At 44.6% G+C, this 14,108-nt stretch overlaps 1 protein-coding gene across 1 annotated transcript; it reads left to right on the forward strand.

Moving 5' to 3' along the window:
• The first annotated feature begins 602 nt into the window (after nucleotides 1-602).
• unga (uracil DNA glycosylase a) lies at nucleotides 603-12,198 on the forward strand. The gene is made up of 7 exons (XM_059986913.1): nucleotides 603-798; nucleotides 1,448-1,678; nucleotides 6,167-6,262; nucleotides 7,312-7,409; nucleotides 8,038-8,126; nucleotides 10,898-11,076; nucleotides 11,689-12,198. The coding sequence occupies exons 1-7, from the start codon at nucleotides 688-690 to the stop codon at nucleotides 11,827-11,829; spliced, it is 945 nt and encodes a 314-aa protein (XP_059842896.1). The 5' UTR covers nucleotides 603-687; the 3' UTR covers nucleotides 11,830-12,198.
• The last annotated feature ends 1,910 nt before the right edge of the window (nucleotides 12,199-14,108 follow it).

Genomic DNA, 14,108 nt, shown 5'->3' on the forward strand with positions numbered 1-14,108 from the left:
CTAAATCTAAGGAATCTAATAAATCTAATGATTTAGGGGATAAAACAGTGTAAAATGCAAATTCAGCATGTCATTCACAGAGCTTTAATATTGTGAAATTGCAACAGCTACGACTGATGAGCCCTTTGCTTAATTGTAAATGTATTTTTTCTGTTGACCTCGGAATATCCAAATAGATTTGGGGTTTAAATTCAAAATAAACTTTTATTATCAAAGTAGCTATATGTTACCAATCTTTCCCGCTGATTTAAAGAAAGGGTAAAACTAACAAATATAAAAATATTCCATTAATCTTGGCGTTTATTCTGTTGGTCTAAGTAAATGTTCCGTAAAATAAAACAAGCAACTATACCACGTGAAATCTTGTTGTCTAGTAATAATCAGATTGTTACTCGTTATTACAATTGTCAAGTTAAAATTTAATGGGGTTTTCCTATCCCGTTCTGGGGATATTTTACAAAATTTCGCCTCGCCCCTCGTGGAATTATTTAATCAGTATTTCTGGAGGAGGGGAAATTTACATTTTGTGAAATTCTCGGTAAAATCTTAGTCCCGCCCCCTCGAGCTGGCGCGAAAGATTCACATGGGTGAGAATCCCGCGCTGAAGCTGTTTGTGTGCAGTGTCTGCCTGAACCGGATTTCTAGCCCGAAAATATTAACTCATTTAGAGGGAAACAATTCTTCAACATGATCGGACAGAAATCTATTATATCTTACTTCAGCACGCCAGTGAAGAAAAGGAGTTTGTCTGAAGTTACAAAGGAGGAACTCAAGGATAAAGAAGCTATTAATGAAGAGGTGAAAAAAACAGCCTTATAAAATCGAGAAGCGTTATTGTGTACTAATTATATTTTTAAATAATATTTTAGAAAACTTTGAATAGTTGTTTTGGGGTGCAGTTTAACAGCAAAACAAGTTTCATTTTAAGAATTGTTGTCTTTGAAGAGCTTTGGTTGGAAAAAGCGGTTTATCCGGAAAATTGTTTTCTTCTTAAAGATAAACGGCAAGTATAGTTCCGGCGGCTTTCTTAATTTCGATTAATTAGATGGAAAGATTAAAACTATAACCTTGTATAGCATTATATTGTGTTTTGCTGTTAGTTAGCATTGCATATCTGAATATGTAGTTTATCCGCAGACAACTGTTGCTGAATTTATTTGATTTTTAATGTTTTAGTTCGTATTAATTTTTAAAATTCCGGTAGAATTGATCTTGTATAAAACTTTACTTCCTAATTCTTCGATTAGAAAAATGTTCATCTGTATTTTCAAACTGAATGACTTCATTTGGAGTTGGCGGGAAGAATGTTTCTGGGAGAGAAAGTAACAAACTGCAGTAGGGATTGGCCAATGAGCGAGGAGGCGGGTCTCCGCCTGGACGGTCGGTGCCTGTGACCATGCGTTGCATCCGTTCCCTGTTCACCCACCGGCTTCTTTTCCGCCCCCAGGATGGCAAGTGGACGCCCGTGAAGAAGCTGAAGGTTGGGTCGGAGGAGGAGGAAGAGCTGAAGGAATCGCCCAAGCCCAGGTCGCCGCTTAGTCCCCAGCAACTCTCCCGCATCGAGAGGAATAAGCAGGCGGCTTTGCAGAGACTTGCGGCCCGGAATGCGCCTCCGGGCCTCGGGGAAAACTGGAAGAAGGAGCTGATGACCGAGTTCAGCAAGCCCTATTTCATCAGGGTGAGAGCGGGGAGCAATTAGAGCTATCAGTCCTCCTGGCTGTGTTTCTGCGCACTTCCGATATTCGCAATAATTTCAATTCTACATTGATAATGAAAAGACAGCTTTTGGCACACTGGCCTTCATCAATCAGTGTATTGAGTACAGGAGGTGGAATGTTATGTTGAAGTTCGTGAGGCAACTATGTGCAGTTTAGGTCACCTGCCTACATGAAAGGTGTGAATAAAATTGAGAGAGTACAAGAAAATTTACAGGGATGTTGCAAGACTGGAGGACCTGAATTATGAGGAACAGTATTCCTTGGAATGTAGAAGATTGAGGGGAGATTTGATAGAGGAATATAAAATTATGAGGGGTATGAATAGGGTAAATATAAGCAGGCTTTTTCCACTGAGGTTGAACAGGACTGCAACTAGAGGTCATGGGTTCAAAGTGAAAGGTGAAATGATTAAGGGGGACTTCTTCAGTCAGTGGATGGTGAGTGTGGAATACGCTGCCAGAGGAAGTGGAGAACATGGGTTTGATTGCAACATTCAAGAGAAGTTTGGAGACTGCTTGGATGGGAGGAATATCAGGGCTATGGTCCAGGAGCAGGTCTTTGGGAATAGGCAGAATTACAGTTCAGCATTGAATAGATGGGCAGAAGGGCCCATTTCTGTGCTGTAGAGCTCTATGAATCTTAATGACATGAATGGTACTGGAACTGTAATCAAACTGCAAATACTTGACAAATAAGCTTGGCCAAATAAAATTGTATTGAACATATTTACAAATCAATGATGAAGCAGCTTGACAGCAGGCAGAACATTAACAAAAGGAACATGTGTAAATACGTCTGTACAAAATTGAGTGGTGTAGATAGGGTAGGCTTTTCCATGGAGGTTGGGTGGGATGACAACCAGAGGTTATGGGTTAAGGGTGAAAGATGAAGAGTTCAAGGGGAACATGAGTGAAAACTTCTTCACCCAGTAGAAACGTGCTGTACATGAGCTCGATTTCAACTTTTAATAGAAGTTTGGATTAGTACATGGATGTAGGGGTATGGAAGGCCATAGCCCTGGTGCAGGCAGTTTAAAAGGTTTTAGCACAGAGAGGATGGGCTGAAGGGCCTATTTCTATCCTGTACTTTCTTTGACTCTATAAAGTGGAGACTACTCAATATGTCCAGCCAGTGAAAATCTGTTGGCCTTCACCCTGAGTTTGGATCTTTTGTAGTTTACCAGGAAGCTAGCAGATGAGGATATTTTTGATCAGGTGTCAGAATGTCAGCTGTGGGAAAGTTTAGCTTTCATTGTAGGTTCCGGAATCACCCTTGATCTTTGCTGTTTGACAAGATGTTTAACCGTTCCCCTATATCTGTGCCATGGACATTGCTGAGGCAAACTTCAAGCAGTCAGTAATTTTATGAGTAGCATAATTGTCCTAGATTTAATGCTGTCTTTAAAATTAACTACTGCAATTATAGGAGTTCAAAGTTATTGATATGTGTGCATATGTGGGATATAATTACTATGAAAACGGAATTATCTTTTTGCAGCAGCTTCACAGTATATCATGAAAATGACAAATGTAAATTAACATAAATTATACATGGGGTGACGTGGACGGTCGTATAAGCAACTGGTGCATATCATGAGACCATGATCACCTACATCATGTGACGGCACGTAATGACAATTCCACACAACAAAACTGATATTGGCGTAATCTGCCATACAAAATAGATTGAATGGGCTGAATGGCCTAATTTGCTCCTATGTGTTATGGACTTGTGTTGAGAAGGAAAAGGAATGCACTCTGAGGTGTTACTTTTTCATGTTCGTAAACCTCTTAACCCTACACCGTAGTCCAGTAATTACCTGCTCTGAGACCAGGTGCTGCTTCATGATTGGAATAACATAACAGCTCGCCACTTTGGTCAAGGTTATAGACGTGTAGGGAATGCACCCACTGCCCTCTTAGAATATAGGACATCATGTTTTATCAAACTTTTAACCGACTATAAGTTCAGACTAATCCTAGGTAGATAACAGGGGTCTGGGTCTGTTTGTCCTTTTCCACGGGGGAGATACAGGGATCTGGGTCTGTTTGTCCTTTTCCACGGGGGAGATACAGGGATCTGGGTCTGTTTGTCCTTTTCCACGGGGGAGATACAGGGGTCTGGGTCTCTTTGTCCTTTTCCACGGGGCAGATACAGGGGTCTGGGTCTCTTTGTCCTTTTCCACGGGGGAGATACAGGGGTCTGGGTCTCTGTGTCCTTTTCCACGGGGGGGGGGGAGATACAGGGGTCTGGGTCTCTTTGTCCTTTTCCACGGGGGGAGATACAGGGGTCTGGGTCTCTTTGTCCTTTTCCACTGGGGGAGATACAGGGGTCTGGGTCTCTTTGTCCTTTTCCACGGGGGGAGATACAGGTGTTACGTACCCCGTAACAGAGTGTCTGACCAACAGAGAAAGAAGAATCCGTTGGAGTCTGGTGGTACCAAACTAAAGGTGTTTATTAATAAACTACACAACACAATATCAAAAATGCAAATATACATATAAAACAAGTTAGCAGTAATAAATCTAAAAGTGTAGGAATAATAATAATAATAAACAAGCTCTATCGATGTCTAGGGGTAAATGAATTGTCATAGGAAAGTATAGAGTTCAGTTCATAAATGCTGAAGTAGTTATGGTTGTTGTATTGAAATCGTTGGGGGAGAGAGAGAGCGAGTGAGAGGTAACAGCTACAGCAGCCAAACCTTCCTCTGCTTTATTAATCCGTCGTATCATTGTCATTCAGTTATGCCCCCTCTGGTCTTCAGCTAGACCATTCTTCTGTGGTGGAGTCGTCACTCTGGCATGAGTGGACACACACACAAGTCCCCACCGGCCCTGCTGTAACACTGTGAGCTTTACTGACCGATCTCCTGGTTCGGTCTCTGAAGCCCCCACCTTTCTGTGGGTTCCCAACACTCAATCAGTGTCCACTGGTGTGTCTGAAGGGTGTCTCTCCAGATTTGTCTTTTCATCCCCACTCACGGGGTCTCAGCTATCCATCAACTGGCCACTCCTGCTATCTCCTGAGGAATGTTAATGAGCAAAGTACAGTCCTTGTAGTGGAAGGTAAATAATCCAGGAAGAGTCATAACACTGTTAATCAACAGTATCTCTCCCCCTCTTATCTGTAGCAGATGCTCTTGCCTGGGGAATATACAGGGGTCTGGGTCTGTTTGTCCTTTTCCACGGGGGGAGATACAGGGGTCTGGGTCTGTTTGTCCTTTTCCACGGGGGGAGATATAGGGGTCTGGGTCTCTTTGTCCTTTTCCACGGGGGTGATACAGGGGTCTGGGTCTGTTTGTCCTTTTCCACGGGGGAGATACAGGGGTCTGGGTCTGTTTGTCCTTTTCCACGGGGGGAGATACAGGGGTCTGGGTCTCTGTCCTTTTCCACGGGGGTGATACAGGGGTCTGGGTCTCTTTGTCCTTTTCCACGGGGGGAGATACAGGGGTCTGGGTCTGTTTGTCCTTTTCCACGGGGGGAGATGCAGGGGTCTGGGTCTGTTTGTCCTTTTCCACGGGGGAGATACAGGGGTCTGGGTGTCTTTGTCCTTTTCCACGGGGGGAGATACAGGGGTCTGGGTCTCTGTGTCCTTTTCCACTGGAGGAGATACAGGGGTCTGGGTCTGTTTGTCCTTTTCCACGGGGGAGATACAGGGGTCTGGGTGTCTTTGTCCTTTTCCACGGGGGGAGATACAGGGGTCTGGGTCTCTGTGTCCTTTTCCACGGGGGTGATACAGGGGTCTGGGTCTGTTTGTCCTTTTCCACGGGGGAGATACAGGGGTCTGGGTCTCTGTGTCCTTTTCCACGGGGGTGATACAGGGGTCTGGGTCTCTTTGTCCTTTTCCACGGGGGGAGATACAGGGGTCTGGGTCCGTTTGTCCTTTTCCACGGGGGGAGATACAGGGGTCTGGGTCTGTTTGTCCTTTTCCACGGGGGAGATACAGGGGTCTGGGTCTCTTCGTCCTTTTCCACGGGGGGAGATATAGGGGTCTGGGTCTCTTTGTCCTTTTCCACGGGGGTGATACAGGGGTCTGGGTCTCTTTGTCCTTTTCCACAGGGGAGATACAGGGGTCTGGGTCTCTTTGTCCTTTTCCATGGGGGGAGATACAGGGGTCTGGGTCTCTTTGTCCTTTTCCACGGGGGAGATACAGGGGTCTGGGTCTCTTTGTCCTTTTCCACGGGGGAGATACAGGGGTCTGGGTCTGTTTGTCCTTTTCCACGGGGGGAGATACAGGGGTCTGGGTCTCTTTGTCCTTTTCACTGGGGGAGATACAGGGGTCTGGGTCTGTTTGTCCTTTTCCACGGGGGAGATACAGGGGTCTGGGTCTCTTTGTCCTTTTCACTGGGGGAGATACAGGGGTCTGGGTCTGTTTGTCCTTTTCCACGGGAGGAGATACAGGGGTCTGGGTCTCTTTGTCCTTAATTGCAGCTTGTTTGTTTCCAGCTGATGGGATTTGTAGCCGCAGAGAGGAAGCGTTACACCATTTATCCACCAGCTCACGAGGTCTTCGCGTGGTCGGAGATGTGCGATGTCAGTGATGTAAGTGCAATGTCAGCCTCTGATGGTTTTTTCTGGTGTGTCATGTGAGTGAACATTACAAATTGGATATCATGTGAGCTCGGGGTTGCACCTCATCCCCGAATCGGGTTCCAACCTGGGGTCCGTGGACTGCTTGCCCAAGGGTATTGGTTCATGGCATAAGAAAGGCTGGGAACCCCTGTTCTAATGCCTTTCAAACATTCCAACTCTACCTGCCTTTACCACTTCCTCTGGTAGCTCTTTCCAAATATCCAACAGCAACTAAGTCAAAAAAAAAAGTGACCCCTTGAAATCTTTCCTCTCTCATCTTAAACCTTTGCCATTTAGCTTTGAAATTTCCTACTCTGGGAAACTAGATTTCTGTAATACTGACAAAATATAAAGAAATATAAATGTACCATTGATTCCAAATAGGCAGCATTTATCATCGAAGACCCTCACTATCCAAGCCAGGGATTCCCAACCTATGGTCCACAGTCCCCTGTCTTAATGGTCTTGGTCCGTTGCTGGGAACCCTCGATCCAGGCCATGCCCTCTTCTAGCTACTACCGTTGGACAGGAGGTACAATCCTTGGATCCCACACCAGCAGGTTCTGGAAGTTGTTATCCTTCAACTATTAGGCTCCTGGTTCTCTATGGATAACTTCACTCACCTCAACACTGACCTACGGACTCACTTTCAATAACTGATTTAAAACTCAGTGTTTGCCCTCTTGCACATTGGTTGTTTGAAGGGTCTCAGCCCAAAATGTCGACTGCATTCTTTTCCATGATGCTGCCTGGCCTGTTGAGTTTCTCCAGCATTTTCAGTGTGTTGGTTGTTTGTTTGTCTTAGTTTATGTTTAGTTTTTCATAAATTCTGTTTTATTTTCCATGTGCCTACAATAAAATGGGTCTCAAGATGGTGTATGGTAACATATATACGTACTTGAATTTATTTTGAACTTTGTGGTATTTTTGTAAAGCAGTAACGTGTATTAGTATCTGAAACGTTGCATTGATTCTGTGCGGAGAGAAACAGAATAAAAGGAAACCTTGTCTTTGTCCAGGTGAAAGTGGTGATCCTCGGCCAGGACCCATACCATGGACCAAACCAGGCTCACGGGCTGTGTTTCAGTGTCAAGCGCCCTGTGCCTCCACCTCCCAGGTATGCAGGCTCTTGTAGTCTGGTTCCATCTCGGGTCTGCAGTGTTTGTGTACAAGATCTTTTAGTAAGTAAATATTTAAAAATAGAGGCCTGGCAATGAAAGGAACATAATATGCAGCAGCGCAGTAGTGTAGTAGTTAGCATAATGCTCTACAGCGCCAGCGATTGGGATCCCATTCTGCCGCTGTCTCTGAGGAGTGACTATGGGATCCTCCCACATTCAAAAGATGTACAGAATAGGATTGAGTTGTGGGCAAGCTATGGTACCATGGTGACACTTATGGTCTATCCAGTACATTCTTAGACTGTGTTTCAATGTGAATGTGACAGTACAGCCACCTCTTAATCGTTTGTAAACAGAAGAGTGAAATTGTTTACATCCTGCTTTGTGCATTGAGATTGGGTCTGTGAAGTACTCTCCATTCAGAAGTAGCCCATAGATAGTGACTATTTGGAGCTGGTGCCCTGTTTGAGTGATGGGGTCTGGAGGTGGTGGGGCAAATGAATGACTCTGTGCTTTGAATGCTGTGGATGGGTGACTGTTAAAGGGGATCTGGAGATTCTGGGGTGAAGTGGAGTTAAACGACCCTGTGCTTTGAATGCTGTAAATTCTTCTGTTCTTGTGCAGTCTGGAAAACATGTACAAGGAGCTGGAATCTGACATTGAAGGTTTTAAGCACCCAGCACATGGTGATCTGAGCAGCTGGGCCAAGCAAGGTAGGTACATTGTTCTACTTCCCGCTAACCAGAGGAAGTTGGAGCTGAGGAATGCTCAACTTTTATTTGAAATAAATGATACACAACCTGATAATTGATCAAGGATCACAGAAGCAGCTGTGATAGGACAGTGAGCAGGTGTGGGGTGAGCCTCACTGACTCGCTCTGTTCCCTCAGCTTGGCTTGATCCGCCCCAATAGGTATGAATGCCTGTTCCTTCCAGGCAAGGGCAGCAGCCAGTGACTCCATTCAGCTGTTCTCCCCCTCAGGGTGCCCAAGGGACAGGTGTTCCTAACCCTGGGAGGACCAGCAATCCGTCCACCAATATCTCAGATTTTGCAAAGGAGAAAATCTGCAGATGCTGGAAATCTGAGCAACACACACAAAGTGCTAGAGCAGGGGTCGGCAACCATTACCACTGAAAGAGCCATATGGACCCATTTCCCACAGAAAAGAAAACACTGGGAGCCACAAAACCCATTTGACATTTAAAATGAAATAACACTGCATACAACGGGTTTTTTTTTGCCTTTATGCTATGTATAAACAAACTATAATGTGTTACATTTATGAAATTGATGAACTCCTGCAGAGAAAACGAAATTACATTTCTGCATGCAACAAAAACATTTTGAACTCCGAAAAAAAAGACGTTGGGTTGAAGGTTACTCCATAGTTAGCCTACCTTTTATCGAAAAATTAAAAGAAAGCGCGCACTGGCGGGTGTCAGGGATTGGCAGTGGTGACTTATATTAATAGCGATTTAAAAAAAACACGTTGTGGCGGTGTGCCACACGCAGCGCTAAGATAACGACACAAAGGTAACTTTATTTGAACTAAACAGCCTTGCTTTAAAGCCTCCCTCAACCCGCCCCCCGTGGGCGCGGATGCTCCAAAAGACATGTACTCACAAACCCCCGTAGGCTATGTCCCTTAGCCGGAACGGTGGCTAATTGTGAGCCGGTTTGGATGTGCCAGGAAATGGGGTCGCCTCAACGTTTTATTTAGATTGTACAAGATCGCCATAATCTTCAAATTTCGAATTACATTTCAAAAACTAACAAACCACGGGGAGCCGCAGCACAGAGATGAAAGAGCTGCATGCAGCTCCGGAGCCGCGGGTTGCCGACCCCTGTGCTAGAGGAACTCAGTAGGCCAGGCAGCATTTAGGAAAAGAATACAGTCAACGTTTTCGGCCCAAAATCTTTCTCTCACCCTTTCAGCTGTGAGAATTCAGTCCTTATTTACTCTGTCGTGGGCCTCACATTTCCAGGTGTTGAAACTTTTCCTTGGCACCGCAACGAACGTGCCTGATCCATCCAATCATTTCTCAGTTAGACTCCCCTGTCCTACAGTCGGGTGAGGTCACATTTTAATCATAGATGAAGACCAACAAAGTGGAAGTGCAGATGTCCCTTCCATTTGGCATTTGATCCTTCAGACACAACTGAATGGAGTGGTCATTGTGAAGATTAATAATGTTTACACTTGGACCAGTCAAGGGAGACATGCTGGATCTTATCATGTGTCTGTTATAACCAGCCATTTCCAAGTTCTAATGTATTTGTTGGGGCATAAGGCAAGTGTTGAGTTCATTGCTACCATAGGGATGAGATTGGCTTAAAATGAAAGCCACGACTTTCCTTTTTAGATTATTTTAAATAGTGTTCTTAAAGCTTAAACCATAAGATGTAGGAGCAGAATTAGGCCATTCAGCCCATCGAGTCTGCTCTGCTGTTCTATCATGGCTGCTCCCTGATCCCACTCTGCCCCATACACCTGCCTTCTTGCCATATCCTTCGATGCCCTGACTGATCAGGAAACTATCAACTTTAAGCACACACTCGAACTTGGCCTCCACTGCAGTCTGTGGTAGAGCATTCAACAGATTCACCGCTCTCTGGCTAAAAAAAAATCCCTCCTTACCTCTGTCTAAAAGGTTGTCCCTCAACTTTGAGGCTGTGCCCTCTAGTTCTGGATACCCCCACCATAGAAACATCCTCCCTGCTGCTTAGTGTTTCAGTTTTCCTGGAGTAGTTACAGCCAAAGGGAGTTTTATTTAATGATGGTGTAGGACCTTTGGCAGACAGCAAGATCCATCCATAGTCAAAGGAAATTTATTATACACTACCCTGAGATCCACTTTCTTGCAGGCATTCACTCTTGTACCATGATTTGCATTCAGTGGCTATTGAGTGCATGTTTGTGGGCTTCTGCTGTAGCCCATTCATTTCAAGGTTCAGTGTATTGTACATTCAGAAATGCTTCCCTGCAGAGCACTGTCATAATGCATAGTTATTTAAGTTACTATCACTTTGGCTATTCTCCTCTGATCTCATTAATAAGACATTTTCACAGAACTGTCGCTCACTAGGTGTTTTTTTTTCCTGCTCCATTTAAGGGCTGTTGTGCATGAAAATCGAAGGAGATCAGCAATTTTTCAGATACTCAAATCACCTCGTCTGGCACCAGTAATCATTCCAAGATCAGTCACCTGGTTCACATTTCCTCCCCATTCTGATGTTTGGTCTGAGCAACAACTGAACCTCTTGACCATGTCTGCATGCTTTTACGCATGGAGTTGCTGCCACATGATTGGCTGATCAGATATTTGCATTGACGAGCAATAGGTCCACCTGGTAAAGTGGCCACTGAATGTACGCCCAGCATAGTTGCACTAATTCTTGTTGAGATCTGGTCTCGTGCAGTGACTGAGTTGAACTGATTACCCCAGAGGCTCACTTGTGAATGTTCTGTTTTGTTTCAAACAGGTGTGCTACTGCTGAATGCCGTCCTCACCGTCAGAGCACATCAGGCCAACTCGCACAAAGACAAGGGCTGGGAAGAGTTCACAGATGCTGTGGTGTCCTATCTCAATAACAACCGAGAGGGCTTGGTGTTCATGCTGTGGGGAGCGTATGCACAACGGAAGGGCGGTGTTATCGACAGGGTACGTCACCTCTGCCTCTAATCTGTGGGATATTCCAACTGTAAAATTTCTAACTTTATACAACATGGTTTGGGAGGAGGTCTCTGGAAGACCTTAACACATTTACCAGTGACCCAGGTTCAATTCCCACTGCTGCCTGTACATTCTCCCCGTGACTGCGTGGTTTTCCTCCATGCGCTCCGCTTTCTCCCACAATCCAAAGTTGTAACAGTTGGTACGTTAATTGTCCCATGATTAGCCTAAAGTTAAATTGGGGGTTGCTGGTCGATGGGGTCCGGAAGAGCCTGTTCTGTGCTGTTATGAATAACTAGATAAATAGATTTGTTCATCCTTGTGATACTGCAACTGCTTCAACCAATTACTTTGAAAGAAACTCAAAAACCTCAGAGGCCAGAAATATTGTTGTGCTGACATAGCATGTCCAAAACTTGGTAATATTAACCTATAGTCTTCAGAAAGCTGAGCTGCCTGGAAGAAACCCACGCAGTCAAAAACACCCAACAGTCAGCTGCAGGAATCACCTCCAGCTTCTGCCCATACGTAGCCCTGATGATGCTTCACTAGTGGGAGACTTCATCCAGCACCTGACTAACTAGCGTTGCCTCATTACAGAAACGTCATCACGTCCTGCAGACTGTTCACCCGTCTCCACTCTCCGCGCACAGAGGCTTCTTTGGTTGCAAGCATTTCTCCAGAACCAACGAGTTGTTGAAGAAAGCAGGGAAGACTCCCATCGATTGGAGTTTGCAGTGAGTCCAGCCTCTGGGAAGAGCTGATGGGTTCACGCTGGGATACAATGGCACTGAGCAGAATCTGAAGAGTAACTGTTGCCAGGACTTGCCCAAAACATAGGTTTTGTATGAATAGTGATGTCTAGTTAGTAAGCCCTCATTCGATTAACATTTCCAAGTTTTGTTCATATCTGGGATGGGGGGGTGGGGAAGTACTTTAACCAAAGCATTTCACCAAAAATGCATTAATTTAGTCCTGGACTAAAATCTTTTAAATGTGATTTCTATTGAAATGTACATACATATTTACATGTGTTCCTTTTGTTAATGTTCTGCCTGCTGTAAAACTGCTTCAGCATTGATTTGTAAATATGTTCAATAAAATTTTATTTTGGCCAAGCTCATTTGTCAAGTATTTGCAATTTGATTGCATTTCCAGTACCATTCATGTCGTTAAGATTTCTAGAGCTCTACAGCACAGAAACAGGCCCTTCAGCCCATCTAGTGCATGCTGAACCGTAATTCTGCCTACTCCAGTTGACTTGCACCTGGACTGTATCCCTCCCATCCACATACTCTCCAAACTTCTCTTCTCCAAACCCACGTTCTCCACTTCCTCTGGCAGCACATTCCACACTCACCATCCACTGAGGGAAGAAGTCCCTCTTAATCATTTCACCTTTCACCCTTAACCCATGACCTCTAGTTGTAGTTCCACCCAACCTCAGTGGAAAAAGGCTGCTTGCTATCTATATTCTTCTATCAAATCTCTCACTCCCCTACACTCCAGTGAATGAAGTCGTAACCTATTCATCCTTTCCCTACAGCTTCCCAAGTCTTGGTAGTAATCTTGCAACTCTCGCAATCTTACTGATCTCTTTCCTGTAGGCAGTTGACCAGAGTTGCACACAGGCTCCAGATATGGTGAATTACTTTGATGCTTGCTGGTTAGACTTATGGTTGCCAGTTTGCATAAAGCAGGATTATACAAGTAAATGTTTGAATGTTATAAGGGGTGAATGTCAAACGAGTTTCTCCCCTGTTGATGCCACACTACAAATATGATGGTGCTAATCTTCCAGGTTTGTAGTGAAATTGGGTAAAGTAACTTTGGCGTGCATCGCATTGCGACCCCGTTCATTCGCCTTCCATTTACTGTATTGAAGAGGAATTTAGAGTGACTTGTACAGTATGAAAAAGGCCATTCAGCCCAATTTGTCCATGTGGACTAGTATTAATCCCTTCTCCCAGCATAATCTTCAAGCAAGTGCTCACTTAGACACGTGTTGTCAGTGACCGTTTCAAGCCTGCTCTCAGGCAGTGCATTCTAGGTACTTGCCACACTGGGTGAAGAATGTTCCCCTTCAAGTTCCTCCCTAATTTTCTTTTAAATCCCTGTTTATTCTAAATCTGTGCCCTCTAGTTTTATCAATCTCTAATGTTGATAAACAAGAAGATGATGTCTTGTAATATACACACTATATCACACAGTTGTACGTGATTGGGTTGCTGGGTTTCAGAACGCTGAAGAAAAGGTGTAAGAACAACTTTTGAACTCTGCTCAGAAAACTTGCAACTTTGGAAATTTTGCACCTGTTCCTTCTTGACTGTCATCTCACTGGAATTGCTGGGGGGTGGGAACCGAACTGAAGTGATGGAGGAAAGGGAGGTTGGCTCACAAATAAAGTAAGCTTGGAGACGGAAGAAAGGGAGGATAGGCAGGTGATAGAGGAGGGACGCACTCAGACTGATGGTTTGAGATGTTCTACTTTTATGCAAGGAGTATTATGAAAACAGATGAGCTTAGAGTGTTGATCAGCATTTGGAGCTATGATGTAGACATTACAGAGACTTGGATGGTGCAGGGGCAGGAAAGGCTACTTTGAGTGCCAGACTTTAGATGTTTCAGAAAGGACAGGGAGGGAGGCAAAAGAGGTGGGGGCGTGGCATTGTTGATCAGGGATAGTGTCACGGCTGCAGAAAATGGAGGGGTTGTCTACGGAGTCTCTGTGGGTGGAAGTTGGGAATAGGAAGAGGTCAATAACTCTACTGGATGTTCTTTATAGACCAACCAATAGTGACAGGGACAGCGAGGAGCAGATAGGGAGACAGATTCTGCAAAGGAGTAATAATAACAGGGTTGGGGTGGGAGATTTTAATTTCCCAAATGTTGATTTGGCATCTCCCTAGAGTGAAGGGTTTAGATGGGGTGGAGTTTGTTAGATGTGTTCAGGAAGGTTTCTTGACACAATATGTAGATAAACCTACAAGAGGAGAGGCTATACTTGATCTGGTATTGGG

This window comes from Hypanus sabinus, chromosome 13 (genome assembly GCF_030144855.1).
Source record: "Hypanus sabinus isolate sHypSab1 chromosome 13, sHypSab1.hap1, whole genome shotgun sequence".
Classification (NCBI taxonomy): Eukaryota; Metazoa; Chordata; class Chondrichthyes; order Myliobatiformes; family Dasyatidae; genus Hypanus; species Hypanus sabinus.

Excerpts from the sequence above, each read along its gene's own strand:
- unga (XM_059986913.1), top strand. The coding sequence starts at position 688 with ATGATCGGACAGAAATCTATTATATCTTACTTCAGCACGCCAGTGAAG. Across the intron at positions 1,679-6,166 it reads GCAAGCCCTATTTCATCAGG|CTGATGGGATTTGTAGCCGC; the intron begins GTGAGAGCGGGG and ends GTTTGTTTCCAG. Across the intron at positions 11,077-11,688 it reads AGGGCGGTGTTATCGACAGG|AAACGTCATCACGTCCTGCA; the intron begins GTACGTCACCTC and ends GCCTCATTACAG.